Source organism: Leucopleurus acutus, assembly GCF_964270905.1.
Source record: "Leucopleurus acutus genome assembly, chromosome: 4".
Lineage (NCBI taxonomy): Eukaryota > Metazoa > Chordata > Mammalia > Artiodactyla > Delphinidae > Leucopleurus > Leucopleurus acutus.
The window spans coordinates 66,198,350-66,218,611 of NC_139146.1; the positions used below are offsets into that span (position 1 = coordinate 66,198,350).

Here is a 20,262-nt window from a genome sequence, read left to right on the forward strand (position 1 = left end):
AGTGTGATCACCACCAAAAATTTAGTTTCCATCTGTTACTGTACAGTTGATCCATTTTACCCATTTCACCCTCAAGTAACCACTACTGTTTTCTGTATCTACATTTTTGGTTTGCTTTGGATTGCTCATTTATTTCATTTGTTTGTTTGTTTGTTTTTTATATTCCACATATGAGTGAAATCATATGGTATTTACATCTCTCCATCTGACTTGTCTCATTTAGCAGATGGTAAGAGTTCACCTTTTTTATGACTGAGTAGTATTCCAGTGAGTAAAAATACCACATCTTTATCCATTCATCTGTTGTTGGGGGCTTAGGTTGTTTCCATATCTTGGCTATTGAAAATAAATGCTACAATGAACATAGAGGTGCGTATATCTTTTCTAATTAGTCTTTTCATATTCTTTGGATTAAATACCCAAAAATGGGATAGCTGGATCATATGGGAATTTTATTCTTAATTTTTTGAGGAATCTCCATACTGTTTTCCTTAGTAGGCTGCACTAATTTGCATTCCCATCAACAGTGCATATGGTTTTCCTTTTCTCCACATCCTCACCAACACTTGTTTTTTCTTACCTTTTTGATACTAGCCATTCGAACAGGCGTGAGGTGATGTCTCATTGTGTTTTGATATACATTTCCCTAATAATTAGTGATGTTGAACATCTTTTCATATTCTGTTGGCCATCTGTATGAAAAAATGTCTTTGGAAAAAATGCCTATTCAGCTCCCCTGCTTTTTTTTTTTTTTTTTGCGGTATGTAGGCCTCTCACTGCTGTGGCCTCTCCCGTTGCGGAGCACAGGCTCCGGACGCGCAGGCTCAGCGGCCATGGCTCACAGGCCCAGCCGCTCCGTGGCATGTGGGATCTTCCCGGACCGGGGCACGAACCCGTGTCCCCTGCATCGGCAGGAGGACTCTCAACCACTGCGCCACCAGGGAAGCCCTCCCCTGCATTTTTTAATTGGGTTTTTTTGGTTGTTGTTGTTTAATTGGGTTGTCTGTATTTTTTGGATATTAACCCCTTATCAGATATTTCATTTCTTTTCCCATTCATTAGGTTGGTTGTCTTTTCATTTTGTTGATGGTTTTTTTTGCTGTGTAAGAGCTTTTTAGTTTGATGTAGTCCTGTTGGTTTATTTTTGCTTTTGTTTCCCTTACCTGAGGAGGTATAGCTAGAAAGATAGAGTGCAGACCGATGTCAGAGTGTACTGCTGCTTATGTTTTCTTCTAGGAGTTTTATGGTTTCAGGCCTTACATTGAGGTCTTTAATCTGTTTTGTGTTGATTTTTGTTTAAGGTGTGAGATAATGGCCTAGTTTCATCTTTTTGCATGTAACTGTCCCATTGTCCCAATTTTCCCAACTAATGAGTTGAAGAGACTGTCCTTCTTCCATTGTATGATGTTTGCTCCTTTGTCATAAATTAATTGTCCATATATGTGTGGGTTTCTTTCTGGGCTCTAAATTCTGTTCCACTGATGTATGTCTCATTTTCTGCCAGTACCATGCTGTTTTGATCACTATGGCTTTGTAATTTAGTTTGAAATCAGGGCATGTGATACCTCCAGCTTTATTCTTTTCTCTCAGTATTGCTTTGGCTATTTGGGGTCTTTTGTGGTTTCATAAAACTTTTAGAATTTTTTGGTTCTATTTCTGTGAAAAATGTCCTTGGGGTTTTGATAGGGATGTGTTGAGTCTGTAGCTGAAATTTATTTATTTTTTTTAAATTGGGGTATAGTTGTTTTACAATGTTGTGTTAGTTTCTACTGTACAGCAAAGTGAAGTAGAGTTCCCTGTGCTATACAGCAGGTTCTCATTAGTTATTTTATACATATTAGTGTATATATGTCAATCCCAATCTCCCAATTCATCTCATCCCTCCTTTTCCCCCTTGGTGTCCATACATTTGTTCTCTATGTGTGTCTCTATTTCTGCCTTGCAAACAGGTTCATCTGTACCATTTTTCTAGATTCTACATATATGCATTCATATACAATATTTGTTTTTCTCTTTCCGACTTACTTCACTCTGTGTGACAGTCTCTAGGTCCATTCACATATCTACAAATGACCCGGTTTCGTTCCTTTTTATGGCTGAGTAATATTCCGTTGTATATATGTACCATATCTTCTTTATCCATTCGTCTGTCAATGGGCATTTAGGTTGTTTCCATGACCTGGCTATTGTAAATAGTGCCACAATGAACATTGGGGTGCATGTTTCTTTTTTTTTTTTTAATAAATTTATTTATTTTATTTATTTGTCTTTGGCTCCTTTGGGTCTTGGTTGTGGTGCATGGGCTTCTCATTGCAGTGACTTCTCTTGTTGCCGAGCACGGGCTGTAGGCACACGGGCTCAGTAGTTGTGGCTCGTGGGCTCTAGAGCACAGGCTCAGTAGTTGTGGCACACGGGCTTAGTTGCTCCATGGCATGTGGGATCTTCCTGGACCAGGGTTCGAACCCATGTCCCCTGCATTGGCAGGCAGATTCTTAACCAGTGCGCATCGGCAGGCGGACTCTCAACCACTGCGCCACCAGGGAAGCCCTATTTTTAGTTTTTTTAAGGACCCTCCATACTGTTCTCCATAGCAGTTGTATCAATTTACATTCCACCAACAGTGCAAGAGGGTTCCCTTTTCTCTGCACGCTCTCCTTAGCTGAAATGTTTACTTTTTTTTTGTTTGTTTTTGGCTGCACTGCACGGCTTGTGGAATCTTAGTTCCCTGACCAGGGATTGAACCCGTGCCCTCTGTAGTGGAAGTGCAGAGTCCTAACCACTGGACCACTAGGGAATTCCATGAAATGTTTACTTTTTTTTTTTTTTCTTTGCCGTTCGTGGGCCTCTCACTGTTGTAGCCTCTCCCGTTGCGGAGCACAGGCTCCGTACGCGCAGGCTCAGCGGCCATGGCTCACGGGCTCAGCGGCCATGGCTCACGGGCCCAGCCGCTCCGCGGCATGTGGGATCTTCCCGGACCGGGGCACGAACCCGCATCTCCTGCATCGGCAGGCGAACTCTCAACCACTGCGCCACCAGGGAAGCCCGAAATGTTTACTTTTGATGAAAGAAATACATGTGGGGGTCAGGGAGCCCCAGAATTGTGGTATCACTATTCAGTTAATGGCTTCCATTGGGTTTCTTTATAGGCAATACAGGTGCTAATATAGGATATGATGAAATCTTCGAGTAGGGCGTAATCCATTGGGGAATTAGATACTTGTACTATAGTTACAGTTCTGTTACTCTGTGGAACTGAACGGTAATGTGGCAGGATTAAAGTAGAGATAGACGTGCTAGTATTTGCAAAAATTAGACTTTTTTTTTGGTCAGGCTTTATTTAGGAGGATTCTGACTTCTTTAACTATATTTCTAAGTTCTGCATAGGACCAAGGCTTAAAGGTGACAATATTTCCTTCTCATGAGTTGGTGAAATTTCTAGGTGGAAATTATGAGACAGTTGTGGTCAGTAGCACAGGAAGAAAAGGGGTTGGGAGAGTGTTTTGAGTGTGTGGGTGTTCAGTGTCAAGAGGGACAGCAGTGGGTAGGAAGGAGATCAGGAGATTGGAAGAGCATGAAGAAGACTTGCAGGGAAGGAAAGAACAAAGTAGGCAAAGTCGTAGTGCTCAACTTCACTTTGGCCAGTGGAAACATCTCACATTGGCTCCGAAGTCCTTTTGTCATAATCCAGGTACTGTTGTAGCATCCTTGCTTTTAGGTACAATAAGATGTTTCAGGTTTATTTAGTATATTTTCTGCCCCAGATTGGGAATCAGCCATTTCTAATAGGAGACCCTTTCCTTTTAATAGGAAATAAAATTGAGAGACCTGTGGGCATTAGGGATACTCATTCTTAACAGGTTGATGTATTTTTAAGGTCTTTTCAGTGGACAGAGCTAGGAAGTACTTTTTGTTTCTTAAGAAAAAACACATAGGTTATTCTGATAAACATTGTTTCTTTTCTTTTTGTATCTCTTACACTGAAAATCTTATTTCTTAATTCATTAACATAATTAATTACATTTTTGGTTTGTTCTTATGTGGGTATACACATATATAGAGAGAATACAGTGTAGTTTCAAACTAACAGGATCGATATTGCTATCAAGGTGTTTTAAGATTTCTGGTTTTTTTGGGTCATCATTATATATCCCACGAGGGATATAGAGTCAAATGTCTATGCTTTAAAGTCACTTTTAATTTCTCATTGTATGGATAAACCATCTAACAGATGTAAAATTAGCTTCATTTGTTTCATTTTGCTTTAGATTTTGCGAAATTATTTTTATTTTATAATTTTGTAAAATGTTTACACAATTCCAAAGCGACCTTTACCAGACAAAACACTTCAGAGAAGTTTAGCTCCCATCCCTGTCTTCTCTACCCTACTCCCTCTCTCTAACATGGGTAACTGTTTAAAAAATTAGTTTGGGGTCTTTCCTGGTGGTGCAGTGGTTAAGCATCCACCTGCCAATGCAGGGGACATGGATTCAAGTCCCGGTCTGGGAAGATCCCACATGCCGCAGAGCAGCTAAGCCCGTGCACCACAGCTACTGATCCTGCGCTCTAGAGCCCGCGAGCCACAGCTACTGAAGCCCACGCGTCTATAGCGTGTGCTCCATAATGAGAAGCCACCGCAGTGAGAAGCCCGCACACCACAACAAAGAGTAGCCCCCGCTCGCTGCAACTAGAAAGCCCATGCACATCAACAAAGACCCAACACAACCAAAAATAAATAAAATAAAATAAATTAATTAAAAAAAATTTAGTTTGGGGGTTATTTTTTCCCTTTAAAAACTGCAATAAAATAGCATACATACTGGTAATTTAGACTCCCCTTTTCATAAATAAGGCATACTATGCATACTTTCTGTGCTTGCTTTTTTTTTTTTTTTTTTACTTGATAATATGTCCTGGAGAATATTCCATAGCAGGAAATAGAGACATTTCTTCATTTCTTTTATAATACTCCATTTTGGGGGGTACAGCATAGTTTATTCAGTTATTTCCTCCTTCTGTCATTTCCAGTTTTTTGCTAGTAAAATAATGATACCATGAATAGCCTTATACATATATTAAAGGAGATATTTAAAGTACAGAATTTGAGAAAGCACGGTAATAGAAAAATATTTTTTCCTGTATTTTTAAACTTTGAGCTAACAATGAAGAATTGGTTCTTGTATTTTTTAGTTAATACTGAGAAGAGACTCTTAGCAAACTGCCTTTATCTCATTGCAAAAATACAACATAAAATTTATCATTTTAACTGTTTTTATGTGTACAGTTCAGAAGTGCTAAGTATATTCACATTGTTATGAAACATTTCCAGAAAATGTTCTTCTGGAACCTTTTTCATCTTGCAAAACTGAAACTATACATGTTAAACAATTCCCTTCTCCCTCTCCCTCAAGCCCCTAGTAACTACTGTTCTTTTTTCTGCTTCTTTGAATTTGACTACTGTAGATACCTCACATAAATGGAATCATACAGTATTTGTCTTTTTGACTAAGTTATTTCACTTAGCATAATGTCCTCAAGGTTCATCCATGTGACAGGATTTACTTCCTCATAAAGTCTAAATAATATTCCATTATATGCATATACCACATTTTGTTTATCCATTTATTCATCCATGGATGTTTTGGTTGCTTTCACTTCTTGCCCACTGTGAATGGTGCTGCTGTGTGCTGCTGTGAATTTGGGTGTGAAAATACCTCTTTGAGACTGTGCTTTCATTTTTTTTGCGTATATACCCAGAAGTGGGATTGCTAGATCATATGGTAGTTTTTTTTTTTCCAAGAAGATGTTGGGGGTAAGAGTTTTATTAATTAATTAATTTATTTTTGCTGTGTCCGGTCTTCGTTTCTGTACGAGGGCTATCTCTTGTTGTGGCAAGCGGGGGCCACTCTTCATCGCGGTGCACGGGCCTCTCACTATCGCGGCCTCTCTTGTTTCAGAGTACAGGCTCCAGAAGCGCAGGCTCAGTAGTTGTGGCTCATGGGCCTAGTTGCTCCACGGCATGTGGGATCCTCCCAGACCAGGGATCGAACCCGTGTCCCCTGCATTAGCAGGCAGATTCTCAACCACTGCGCCACCAGGGAAACCCCATGTGGTAGTTTTTAATTGTTTTGAGGAACCTCCATGTTTTCCATGGCAGTTGCAATATTTTATAATCCTACCAACATACTCAAGATTTCCAATTTCTCTACATCCTTGCCTATACTTGTTACTATTATTATTATTTTTTTGACTGCGCTCTGTGGCGTGTGGGATCTTAGTTCCCGGACCAGTGATCAAACCTGTGCTCCCTACACTGGGAGTGTGGAGTCTTAACCACTGGACCACCAGGGAAGTCCCTATACTTGTTATTTTCTGTTGGGTTTTTTTTTGTTTTTTTTTGATAGTAGCCATTCTGATGGGTGTGAAGTGATACCTCATTGTGGTTTTGATTTGCATTTCTCTGATGATTAGTGATACGAGCATCTTTTCATGCACCTGTTGGCCATCTGTATATCATCTTTGGAGAAAAGTATTCAAATCCTTTGCCTGTTTTTTAATCAAGTTGCAAATTCAGATTTCTTCTAATAACATTTTTGTTGGTAGCTAGTAGAAGATGATTTAACATAGTCTTAGAATAATTGTGTTAATCTAAAATGTGACTGATAAGAATATGTATGACCTAAATGTACTGTGTAATTCTTTTCTTATAGGGCTATTTAGAAACCAAAAAGTATTGAGAGAATATAGAGAGTTTCTGGGAAATACCAAGGTAAGGATATCTTTCTGTTAATGTTATGTGTGTATGTGTTGCACAGAAAATCCTAGTATCAGTCCATGGTGAAAATCTAGCATGTCTGTGATCCTATACCAAGATTTTCTTAAGTAGATTGTAATTTACTGAATTACAGTCTCTTTGCTTCTGTCTGTTTTTCTTAAAATTAAAAAAAATTGGGACATAAGTTCTCTTTAAATTCATAATTGTGTTATACACATAAGCATATAGATATAGATGATTTATTTTGTTAGATTTTTAGCAAGATTTAGCTCTTGTATACACCTTTAATTTCCTTTATTCTTTTTCCTTCTACTCTTAACCTTGTTTAACATTCAAAGTGCTAATCCTCTGCTTGTACCCAAGAAGCTCAGCCCTTAGAGGAGAAAATTGCACAGCCATTTTGATGATTTTTTTTCTCTATTATATAAGTGTACAAAATCTATGGACACTCAATATTTGTCAGTCTTACTAAACTTCCATAGTACGTTCACTCTTCCATTCTGTGAGATACTTAATGCATACCTTTTCCTCTCTTCCCAAACTTCCTGCAGACTCGCTTTCCCTCTTCAGCTGATGACCTTGTTTTATATTTCATTGAAAAAATCTAATCTGATAGAAGTACCTTATCTTTCCATTAGCAGACTTACTACCTTATTGACAAGTGTGCCAGAATAACTCTTTTCCTTCCTATCAGAAGGAAATTAATATTGGGACCAGTACAGAAAGTTTACCTTTACTGTCCCACTTCTTTATTTTATTTTTTTTAAACTAGATTGCCTGTTTATTATTAAAGGATATATAGTTCAGGAACAGCCAGATGGAGGAGGTGCAGGAGGCAAGGCATGTGGGAAGGGGGTCAGAACTTCCATGCTCTCTGGGCAGCCACTCTCCCTGAATCTCCGCACATTCACCAAACCCCCGCTCCTTTCAGGGTTTTACAGAGGCTTCATTACATAAGCATGACTGATTAAACCACTGGCCATTGGAGGCTGAACTCAATCTCCAGCCTCTTTCTCAGCACTGGAGGTTGGAAAGTTATAACCCTTTAATTACATGGTTGGCTCCTCTGGTGACCAGCCCCAAATCTTACTTTCTTTTTTTTTTTTCTCAACTAATTTTTATTGGAGTATAGTTGCTTTACAGTGTTGTGTTAGTTTCTGCTGTACAGCAAAGTGAATCAGCTATACGTAGACACATATCCCCTCTTTTTTGGATTTCCTTCCCATTTAGGTCACCACAGAGCACTGAGTAGAGTTCTCTGTGCTATACAGTAGGTTCTCACTAGTTATCTATTGATATTTTATATATAGTAGTGTATATATGTCAATCACAATCTTCCAATTCATCCCACCACCCCCCTTCCCTGCTTGGCATCCATACGTTTGTTCTCTACATCTGTGTCTCTATTTTTGCTTTCAAATAAGTTCATCTGTATCATTTTCATAGATTCCACATATAAGCGATACTATACAATATTTGTTTTTCTCTTTCTGACTTACTTCACCCTGTATGACAGTCTCTGGGCCCATCCACGTCTCTGCAAATGGCACGATTTCATTCCTTTTTATGGTTGAGTAATATTCCATTCTATGTATATACCACATCTTTTTTATCCATTCCTCTGTTGATAGACGTTTAGGTTGCTTCCATGTCCTGGCTGTTGTAAATAGTGCTGCAATGAACATTGCGGGGTGCATGTATCTTTTTGAATTATGGTTCTCTCTGGGTTTATGCCCAGGAGTGGGATTGCTGGGTATATGGTAGTTCTATTTTTAATTTTTAAACAATTTTTATTTATTTATTTATTTATGGCTGCATTGGGTCTTGCTGTGCACGGGCTTTCTTTAGTTTCGGGGGCTACTCATCGTTTTGGTGCACAAGCTTCTCATTGCAGTGGCTTCTCTTGTTGTGGAGCACGGGCGATGTGCGGACTTCAGTAGTTGCGGCACATGCGCTCAGTAGTTGTGGTTCGTGAGCTCAGTAGTTGTGGCTTGTGGGCTCTAGAGCGCAGGCTCAGTAGTTGTGGCGCATGGGCTTAGTTGCTCTGCGGCATGTGGGATCTTCCCGGATCAGGACTCAAACCGTTGTCCCCTGAATTGGCAGGTGGATTCTTAACCACTGTGCGAACAGGGAAGTCACCAGCCTTGTTTTTGTCCATTCTTCACACGAAACTTACTTCTGTTTCAGAATCTTTGAGTGTGTTGTATACTCTGCCTCAACCATTTTTCTTCCAGATTTTTCATGGTTGCCTCCTTCTCATCGTTGAACTTCTTTCCCTCACTATTCTAACTAAAATAACCCTCTCCATCATACCCCCCCAACACTATTCTCTCAGTCTCTGTTTTAGTTTCTTCATTATATTTATCACTATCAGATATGACAGACTTATTCTCTATCTTCCTATACTAGGCAGTGAGATCTATGAAGGCAGGGACTCTGTTTTGTTTACTGTTGTGCCCCAGCATCTAGAACTGTGCCAGGCATATAGTACTTTTACAGTAAATATTTCTTGAATAAATTACATAAGGCAGAATATATGATGTACTTCAATAGAAAAGTAAAGTACAATAATAAATGTGTAGCAGAGTGAGTATTCTCTGTGGGGGACCAAGGAAGGCTTTACGTAGAAAGCTGACACTTGGCCAGATATACAAGAAGAGTAAAGCTTGCCCAGGTTGCAGTGGAAGATGATAGCATTCCAAGGAGAGGAAAGAGCAGGAGGAGAAACACAGAAAGTATAAATTCAAGGAATAGCAGAAGAACATTTGACTGAAGAAAAATATTTTCCCTGAATATGTTCTTGTTTGATTTCCTTTTGTTTTGGTGTGTTTTGAAATTAAACACATTGTTAACACTTGATGTCTTTGGTCTTTAGAGAACAGTCATGAGTTAAATTAGAGCAACAAACTTGTTGGCTTTGGCTGTTCCTTGTACTATAAGTTAAGAAGTTGCTCAAGAAATGGGAAAATTTTAGAGTATTTCAGTGCAGTACATTTTTATCACTTTACTTCTGGTTTTTATGTAACCAACTCAGATTTTTTCCTGAAGTAGGCAGGAAATGAATTACAAGGAAATAAACAATTAAGGTTCTGCAAAAGGACCCACATATACTTTCAATTTCCATCTTCTCACATCTTAAACAGGAAATTCTAGAGGAAAAAAATTAAATAAGTAAATCTAGTTGTTTAGAGGCATTGATAAAGGAGGTATTTTCTGGTGTGTCAAGAGTCACTTATTAGCGTCACAATGCTTCTCTGGGAAATGTTAAGAGATTTTTTGTTTTTGTTTTTGTCTTATAGCCACGCTCTAGAACTACATCAGTTTTTTTTAAGGGGCCAGGAAAGGTGGTGATGGTTGCCATTTGCATGTAAGTACTGAAATATAAGCCTTTTAAAATAGAAATATTTTTAATGTATATATCCTTGAATGTATAAATTTATTACTTGGTATCTAGATAAAGATAAAGGTGCTATCTGAAAATTTTTCTCTCATTTTCACTGGCATTTATAGAAGTCTTTTTTAAAAAGTTGAATTGGCCAAGGTTATTTTTAGAGTAACTAAAGCAACCTGGGTTATAACTACTGAAGAGTACCTGCGCTTTTATTTTTCTCCCACTTAACCTTGGTAGAACATAATTAATGCTTTTGCCTCTTTCTCTTTTCCTCTTTCTTCTTTTTTTTTTTTTAACTTTTTATTTTATATTGGAGTATAGGCAGTTAACAATGTTGTGATAGTTTCAGGTGCACAGCAAAGCGACTCAGCCATACATATACATGTATCCATTCTCCCCGCAAACTCCCCTCCCATCCAGGCTGCCACATAACACTGAGCAGAGTTCCCTGTGCTATACAGTAGGTTATTCATTTTAAATATAGCAGTGAAGTACTCCTCTTTCTTCTTGATTCCTGTTATTTTGCCTACCTTTTATCTATTTTGCTGAATAATCTAATTTTGTATGTTTGTGCATTAATTCCATAATTCATTAGTTCTTTTATTTCTAAAATACATATGTTACATGTGTCAGGAATTTTGATATGGTCTGGAAATGTAAAGGTAAAATACATAATTCTTATCTTCAAGGATTGGAGGGACACTAGACTAAAAGAAGTCATTTGTAATAATACAGAAAAGATAGTGGTAGTAGGGATGGAGAGTCACGGTTAGTTTCAAAAAGTATTTAGGTGGTCTGGTTAGCGATGGTGCCCAGGTTTCTGATTTGGACAGTTGGATAGATATTGCACCATCACTGAGAGAAGGAATGCTGGAAGGAGGGGCAGGGTGGGAGTAAAGGAAATAATGAGTTCCTTTTTTGAGTTTGAGCTATTTATAGGGCACCCACGGGGAGTTGGTCAGCAGAATTAATTCTTTTCATTAATAAAACAGGATTAACAGTGAAAGCTTTTTACATTGGAAGAATGTATGTAATGTATATAAACTGCTTAGCATAGTACCTGTTACATAATATGTACTTAATAATTATTATTGTTAGTATATGTGGCTCTGAAGCTCAGGAGGGATTAGAGATACAGAGTCAAGAGTTATTAGTGTATAGATGATAATTAAAGCCATAGGAGTAGTTAAGATCACCTGGAGAATGTGTATATAGTGTATGAGGAAGGAGAAGCTCTTGAGAAAAAACCTTGAAGAACGCTAACATTTAAGAAACGGGTAGAAGAAAAAGAGCCTGCAGAAGAGACTGAGGAAGAGTAAAGAGAAAGGTAGGAAGAAAACCAGTAGTATTGTGGAAATCAAGGAAGACAGTGTTTTCAGAAAATAGTGGCAAATGCTTCTGTGAGATTAAGGAAAATATTAAAATGTTTTCAGGAATTTAATAGTAAGAAACAGTTGATATATTGATAAAAACAATCTTATGAGGTGTTAGCGGCAGAAGCCACTGTTTAGTGGATTGAAGACTGAGTGCAAAGTGAGGAAAACTGAGACAGCAAGAGTGGATATAATTCTTTCAAGAAATTATTTGAAATGGAGGAGAGGAGAAAAGGGTAGCTGGAAGGGGATGTACAGTTTCCTCATTTATAAAATGAGGATGAAGTAACTACTACAATGTTAGCATTTGCATAATAGAATTATAATAAAACATGGTAAGTGACTATAGTATAGTGCCTGAGATAAATTATACTAGTTATTACTGTTGGAATCTGAGTACAGCTGGCTTCCTCAGAGCTAACCATGTTTATTTTAGCATGTATGGCCTTCTCATATGACACAGACTATTTGGTCTAGTTTTGTCTTCACCTCTGGCATCTGCCTAATTAAATAAACGGACCTTCACCAACGTCTTCCCTTTGACACTGGCCTACTGAACAATACCAAGTGCACATAAGACACATAATTTCCTTTCTGATTCCATTTTGTTCATATGTAGAACACCCTCTTTTCTCATCTTCTCAAAACGTACTTAAGTAATTTGCTGGCACGTATCATGCCTCTTTCATTTAAATATTTAATGAAACCATAATCTGTGTTCTTCAAATTTGTACTCCTGTTGCCTAAAACATAGTAAATCTTAAAGACTAGGGATTCTTTCTAATTTACTTTGAACAGAATCTAGTGTGTGTGTGTGTGTGTGTGTGTGTGTGTGTGTGTGTGTGTGTGTGTGTGTGTGTGTGTGTGTGTGTGTGTGTGTGTATAAGTAAGCTTTTAATGGGAATTTTTATTTAAACCTATGCTAAGTTATTTTCTCTTTCTCTCCTAGCAATGGATTAAACTGTTTCTTCAAATTTCTTGCCTGGATTTATACGGGTTCAGCAAGCATGTTCTCAGAAGCTATACACTCTTTATCTGATACTTGTAATCAGGTGAGGGGTAAAAGCTTCTTTCTTATTAAAGTAATATATTTTTTGAGGCTTTAGTCTAAAAGTTGACATATTTAAAAACATAATGATTCCTATAGCTGGGTTGTGGAAGAAAATGAAAGTTGTTTTACTTTTGAATGATGATGTACATAGAAATATGACATAGTATTTGAAAGCAGTTTGTTACGCTTTAAAAACTTTTAATAATCAAATATGAAGTGTAAGATTATCAGTCACAGAGGCTATTGTAGAAGAGATTCTTATATTAGGTAGAAATTTGGTCTGTGAATATGAGTTCTTATAACTGTAAGAGCCGGTGGATTTAAGTGTTTTGAATAAAGATATAAAATAGTCACATGTGATTGATGAATTATAATGATTTTCACCTTAGACTAGTATTTTGATTTTGAATACTACAAATCTAAGCCTTTTTTAAGAACACAACATTTCTACTTGTATATCATTTCACATTTTAAAGAATGTGGCCTGTTAAGGAGAAAACCTTTTTAGTATTTATTTATTCATTTATACTCCTGTTATGTAAGAACAGATTTGGGAGAACTTACAATAAAAGACACAGGTATAATAAGAATATTTAAGACAAAGTTAAAAATAATAATAAAATGGTAAGAAGCAGGGAGAGCAATCTTAATAAAATTAAACCTGAGGACTCATGTAACTCACTGTCAAATGGATTAAAACGTTTTGTAAAAGTAAGGAAACAATACAGGCATTTGCTATTAGTACTAACAGTCATTCTCTTGAATTAAGTTTTTATACTCAGTAAATATTTAATAACTACTATTATATAATATTTTGCCTGTTGAGTCGGGGGAGAGGAGGGTGGGAGAGATATGACACACAGTACCTATTTTGTTGAAAGCTTATGTGAACATAAGAAAATTAAAATGTGAAAATATTTGTACATTTGGCCAAGGAGATATGTACATATTATTAATTTTAGTATTAGTTGTTATTTAAAACATTGAAGACAATTTTTTAAAAATTTATTTATTTTATTTTTGACTGCATTGGGTCTTTGTTGCTGCCCATGGGCTTTCTCTAGTTGTGGAGAGCGGGGGCTGCTCTTCGCTGCGGTGCATGGGCTTCTCATTTGCAGTGGCTTCTCTTTTGGCACAAGGTGCGCAGGCTTCAGTAGTTGTCGCAGGCGGGCTTAGTTGCTCCGCGGCATGTGGGATCTTCCTGGACCAGGGCTTGTACCCATGTCCGCTGCATTGGCAGGCGGATTCTTAACCACTGTGCCACCAGGGAAGCCCTGAATACAATTTTTAAGTGTCTGTACTCTGAAATACTATTTAGGGATTTAAAAGCATGTGGTAGATAGCTATGTACTGATCTGGAATAATAACCATGATATGAATAAAAAAATCAAGTTGTAGAACATTATGTACAGAACTTATGTTTCTAGCCATGATGGACTAATGAGAATTGGACTTTAGTCTTTTGCTATAAACAGCTAAAAAACTAGACAAAATATATTAAACAATATTTTCAAACATTGGACAATAGCAATGCAAGACCATGATCCCTGAGGAAGGGGAACAGGTGGATTGAACTCTGTGATTTCTCTGGTGTTTTGCTTGGAGGCGCATTTGCGGTAGTGGAACAGGGTGGGAAACCCATCATAGAGTTGAGAAGGTAGAAATTAGGGTTAGTGAGTCTGAAGTGGCTAGAAATTACAAGGCTACAGAAGTCTACATAGGGTTTTCCTTGAGTTGAATCTTTGCTGAGTGTTAGATTACACATGTGTAGGGTAAAGCTCCATGAGACCAGGCAAAGAACCAGCATTAAGCGTTAAGGAGCATTAAGCTGAGTAATTCCTAGAGTTCACATCGGGCTTGGATTAATTCAGTTCTGACGTTCTGAGATAGAGAGTCCTGATTGATTACCCAGGCCAGTAGAAGGCTCAGACCTTAGTAGTAGGGCTAAATTATCTTAGTTGTAAAGACTATTCTAGAACAGGGGTCCCCAACCCCCAGGCCGCGGACCAGTACCTATCCTCGGCCTGTTAGGAACTGGTCCACACAGCAGGAGGTGAGTAGCGAGAGAGCAAAGCTGCACCTGCCGCTCCCCATCGCTTGCATCACCGCCTGAACCATCTCCACCCCACCCCCCACCGTCTGCCACTGGTCCGTAGAAAAATTGTCTTCAACGAAACCGGTCCCTGGTGCCAAAAAGGTTGGCAGCTGCTGTTCTAGAACCTTTCTAACAAAGCTCTAAGGGATCACACTGATTTACAAGTAACTTAATTACCTGTGAGAATAAAGCCCCACATGCTATTATAAGGAAGACAAAATCCAGACACACAGTATAACATTCACAATGTCAGCATCTAATAAAAAACTTATTAGACGACCATGAAGCAGAAAGTCTGACTCACAACCAGGAGAAAAATTAGTCAGTAGAAAGACTCAATTGACATATGGTAGAATTAGCAGAAAAGGATAAGTGGCTATTATAACTACGTTCATGTATTGAAAAGAAAATATGAACATCATGAAAAGAGAAATGGAAGATACAAAGAAGAACCAAATGGAACTTTTAGAGCTGAAAAATATATCTGATGTGAAAAATCCACTATATAGAATTAACAGCAGATTAGACGTCATGGAAAAAATGATGAGTGAACTCAAATATATGGCAGTAGAAAACATTCATACTAAAACTAGAGTGAAAAGAGACTAAAAAAGATGAAGGGAGCCTTAGACCTGTGGGACATTATCAAGAGAATTCTATCAAACATTTAACGAAGAAATAATGCCAGTAGTACACAGACTTTCAAATATAGAGTAGAAGGAAACACTTTTCAACTCCTCTAGTAAGGCTATCATAACCCTGATACCGAAACCTTAAAGTTATTCCAAGAAAAAAAAATACAAACCAGTATCTCTCATGAACATAGATGCAAAAGTCCTTAAGATATAATCACATTGAATCTAGCAGTACACAAAAATGGTAATACATCATAATCAAGTGAGTATTATTCCAAGAAGCATGGTTAGTTTAACATTCAAAATCAATAGAAGGTTAATGTACAAAAGTCAGTTGCAGGTGCTTCCCTGGTGGCGCAGTGGTTAAGAATCCGCCTGCCAATGCAGGAGACACGAGTTCGAGCCCTGGTCCGGGAAGATCCCACACGCTGTGGAGCAACTAAGCCCGTGCGCCACAACTACTGAGCCTGCGCTCTAGAGCCTGCGAGCCACAGCTACTGAGGCCCGCGCGCCTAGAGCCTGTGCTCCGCAACAAGAGAAGCCACCACGATGAGAAGCCGGCGCGCCGCAACGAAGAGTAGTCCCCGCTCGCGGCAACTAGAGAAAGCCACGCACAGCAACGAAGACCCAACACAGCCAAAAATAAGTAAATAAATAAATTTATTTTTAAAAAAATCAATTGCATTTTTACTATCAGGAAACAAATGGAGAGTGAAATTTTTAATAAATTCCATTTATGATGTTAAATACTTAGGAGTAAATTTAACAAAAAATGTGTAAGACTTTAACACTGGAATCTTAAAATGTAACTAGGGGAAATTAAAGATGACTTGAGGGGCTTCCCTGCTGGCTCAGTGGTTGAGAGTCCGCCTGCCGATGCAGGGGACATGGGTTCGTGCCCTGGTCCAGGAAGATCCCACATGCTGCGGAGCGGCTGGGCCCGTGAGCCATGGCCGCTGAGTCTTTACGTCCAGACCCTGTGCTCCGCAACAGGAGAGGCCACAACAGTGAGAGGACCGCGTACCGCAAAAAAAAAAAAAAAAAAAAAAAGACCTAAGGAGGTGGAGAGAGATACCATGATCATAGATTTGATAACCACATTAATATGTCAAATTTCCCTAAATTAATCTATAGATTTCATATAATCCAGCAGATTCTTTTGTAGAAATTGACAAACTGATTAAATTCTAAAATTTATATGGAGGGACTTCCCTGGCAGTCCAGTGGTTAAGACTCCACTCTTCCACTGCAGAGGGTATGGGTTTGATCCCTGGTTGGGGAACTAAAATCCCGCATGCCACATGGCGTGGCCAAAAAAATAATAATAATAAATAAAATTTATATGGAAATGTAAAGAACCTGGAATATTCAAAGCAATCTAAAAATAAATGAAAGAAATTTGGAGGGCTTTAAAACTTATTTCAGAGCACAGTAATTAAGACAGTGTGGTATTGGCACAAGGCCTGACAGACCAGTGGAACAGAATAGAGGGTCCAGCAACAGACCCTCAGTTACATAGTCAGTTGATTTTTGACAAAGGCACCAAAGCAATTCAGTGAAGAAAAGAAACTCTTCAACAAACAGTATGGGAAAGGTTGGATATCCACATGGATAAAAAAACGAAGGACCTTGATTCCCACTCATGCCGTGTACAAATTTAAGGTGGGTCATAGACCCAGATGTACAAGCTAAAACTATGAAAATACTAGAAGGAAACCTAGGACAATATCTTCTAAACCTTTGGGTAGGCAGAGATTTCTTAAACAGAACACAGAAACAAAACCATAAAATAAAAAAATGTACAAATTAAACTTCATCAAAATTAAATACTCTTACTTATTAAAGGACACTTTTTTTTTGGCTGCGTTGGGGCTTTGTTGCTGCACATGGGCTTTCTCTAGTTGCAGCGAGCAGGGACTACTCTTCATTGCGGTGCACAGGCTTCTCATTGCAGTGGCTTCTCATTGCGGAGCACAGGCTCTAGGTGTGCAGGCTTCAGTAGTTGCGGCATGTGGGCTCAGTTGTTGCGGCACGCAGGCCCTAGAGCGCGTGGGCTTCAGTAGTTGCAATGCATGGGCCCAGTAGTTGTGGCACATGGGCTCAGTAGTTGTGGCTCGTGGGCTCTAGAGCACAGACCCAGTGGTTGTGGCACATGGGCTTAGTTGCTCCGTGGCATGTGGGATCTTCCTGGACCAGGGATTGAACCTGTGTCCCCTGCATTGGCAGGTGGACTCTTACTTATTTATTTAATTAGTTTATTTATGGCTGTGTTGGGTCTTTGTTGCTGCATGCAGGCTTCTTTAGTTGTGGCAGGCGGGGGCTACTCTTTGTCATGGTGCCGGGGCTTCTCATTGCGGTGACTTCTCTTGTTGCAGAGCACGGGCTCTAAGCACGTGGGCTTCAGTAGTTGTGGCACGCAGGCGCAGTAGTTGTGGCACGCAGGCACAGTAGTTGTGGCTTGCAGGCTCTAGAGTGCAGGCTCTAGTAGTTGTGGCGCATGGGCTTAGTTGCTCTGCGGCATGTGGGATCTTCTCAGACCAGGGCTTGAACCCGTGTCGCCTGCATTGGCAGACGGATTCTTAACCACTGCGTCACCAGGGAAGTCCCTGAAGAATACTTTTAAGGCAATAAATAAGCAAGCTGCTCATAGGGAGAAAATATTCACAAAGCATATAATCTGACAAAGGACTGGTATCCAGGATAAATAAAGAACTTGTATAACTCAATATTAAAAAGACAGTCCAGTCTTTTTAACAAGCTGAAGACTTGGAAAGGTACTTCACAATGATACCTGAATGTGGTTGATGGACACACAAAAAGGTGCTCAACACTATTAATCATCAGGAAATGTATATTGTAACCCCAACAAGACATCTCTACACATCCGCTATTATGGCTAAAATTTAAGAGCCTGACAATCAAATATTGGTGAAGATGTAAAGCACCCAGACTTTTTAGACGTTGCTGGTGGAGTATAAAATGTTACAGCCACTCTTAAATTTGTCAGTTTCTTGTAAACATATGCTACTGTTTGACTTAGCAATTCCACTCCTAAGTATTTATCCAAGAGTAATGTGAACAAATGTCCACAAAGACTTGTATAAGAATGTTTCTAGCACCATAAAGGTGCTATAATGGGCAAAAAACTGGAATCAACCCAAATGTCCATCAACAGTGGGATAAACAAGTTGTTGTATAGTCATACAATAGAATATTATCTAGAAATAAAAAGAAATACTTATCCGTAAGTAGCATATAAGCATCTCTAACAGTATGTTGAATAAAAGAAGGCAAATACAAAAGAGTAGTTACTGTGTGATGCCATTTATATTAAGTTCTAGAATAGAACTTTGGCTTTAATCTTTGGGGGAGAACAGGATTAGCGATAGTCTATGATATCTTATTTTTATAAGAAGAACTAATAAATAATGGCCCATATTCAACTTATGAAACATTTGTTATCTCACACTTCATTGCACAGCCAACCTGAATATTAAGTATTTTAAAAATAATTGAACACTCACTGACTATTGTGTAAACATTATAAACACAGATACATATATAGTGTGAATTGATAATGAATATTTCAGTTTTCATATACAGATTTTAAAATTATATGTTCTTAATTTACTCTCATTCTCTTAGTTTAATTCACTGAAAAGCCATCATCTGTGTTTTAGGTAGTTTTGACTCTCTTTTCCTTTGGAATCCAGTAGAAAAAAACTTGTAATATTCTGTATATTTTGGATTGGATTTCTGATATCAAAACTTAAAAGTCAGTATATATTTGTTTTAGCCTTTTTTTTTTTTGGCTGTGCCGCAAGGCATGTATTGCAGTTCTCTGACCAGGGATCGAACCCGCACTCCCTGCATTGGAAGTGTGGAGTCTTAACCACTGGACCGCCAGGGAAGTCCCTGAATGGACTAGCCATTTGCAAGGTGGTATAATCCCCATGTATTTTACAAGAGGGAATGTTTCTATAAATGCCCAGTAACCTGCAGAGAAACTTCATCCATGAAGAATTTGGTAATCTTGAAGACTTACCTATTTGATTATTTAATACAATACTGAAAAAAATGCAAAAACCCCAGCTTAGTCAAAAAAAATCACATAGGGTATTCACTCAGGCTTTGTGTTTTTATTAAATAAATAATTCTAGTGTAATCTTTTTCAGATTTCTAAATTTACATCAAATTAAGAGAAAGGATACTAAATGCAAGCATAATATTGAGTGGATAACTCTTTTTAACAAAAGATACAATCAAAAAAAAGAAACAGAAATAAAAGGAAGAAAAGATGAAGGCAAGGGAGGAAGGAAGGAGAGAAAGGTGGTAACTAGGATTAAAGACTTACATTTTCGTTGTATTTACTTTAGACTTTTTTCCCTAGAGAAATAAAATTTTAGTTATAACTAGTCTTCCATCTTTATTTCTTCCTTCCACACCCCAGATAGTCACTGCTCTGTATACATTGATGTGTATACTTCATGCGCATGGTTTTGCAGTTTTACTAGAAATGCAAATGTATCATGGCCATATACAGTTTGTACTCACTCTTACTGTCTTTGGGACTTGCCTGGCGGTCCAATGGTTGAGACTTCGCCTTCCAGTGCAGGTGGTGCGGGTTCGGTCCCTGGTTGGGAAACTAAGATCCCACATGCCTTGCAGCCAAAAAACCAAAACATAAAACAGAAGCAATATTGTAACAAATTCAATAAAGACTTAAAAAAAAATGGTCCACATCAAAAAAAAAACAAAACAAAAAACTTTTACTGTCTTTTATTTGTGCAGCTATACAAGTTATTCTTCCTGTAAAAAATCAGATATTACAGACCACGCTAAACCTACTTCTCTCCTCAGAGGTATAAACAGAATTAAATGTGAGTTCTTTCAGACCTTTTCCTGTGCTTTACATTATATGTCATTTACAAAAACTACAAAACAT

General features: G+C 38.3%; 1 protein-coding gene across 2 annotated transcripts in view; it reads left to right on the forward strand.

The window, feature by feature from the left end:
- Positions 1-20,262, forward strand: part of SLC30A9 (solute carrier family 30 member 9) — a 74,218-nt gene that overhangs the window by 28,053 nt on the left and 25,903 nt on the right. For both annotated transcript variants that reach the window (XM_082838551.1, XM_082838552.1), the window contains exons 7-9: positions 6,708-6,766; positions 10,072-10,139; positions 12,486-12,588. In XM_082838551.1, the coding sequence (XP_082694677.1) occupies positions 6,708-6,766; positions 10,072-10,139; positions 12,486-12,588 (230 nt within the window). The remainder of the gene's footprint in view (positions 1-6,707; positions 6,767-10,071; positions 10,140-12,485; positions 12,589-20,262) is intronic.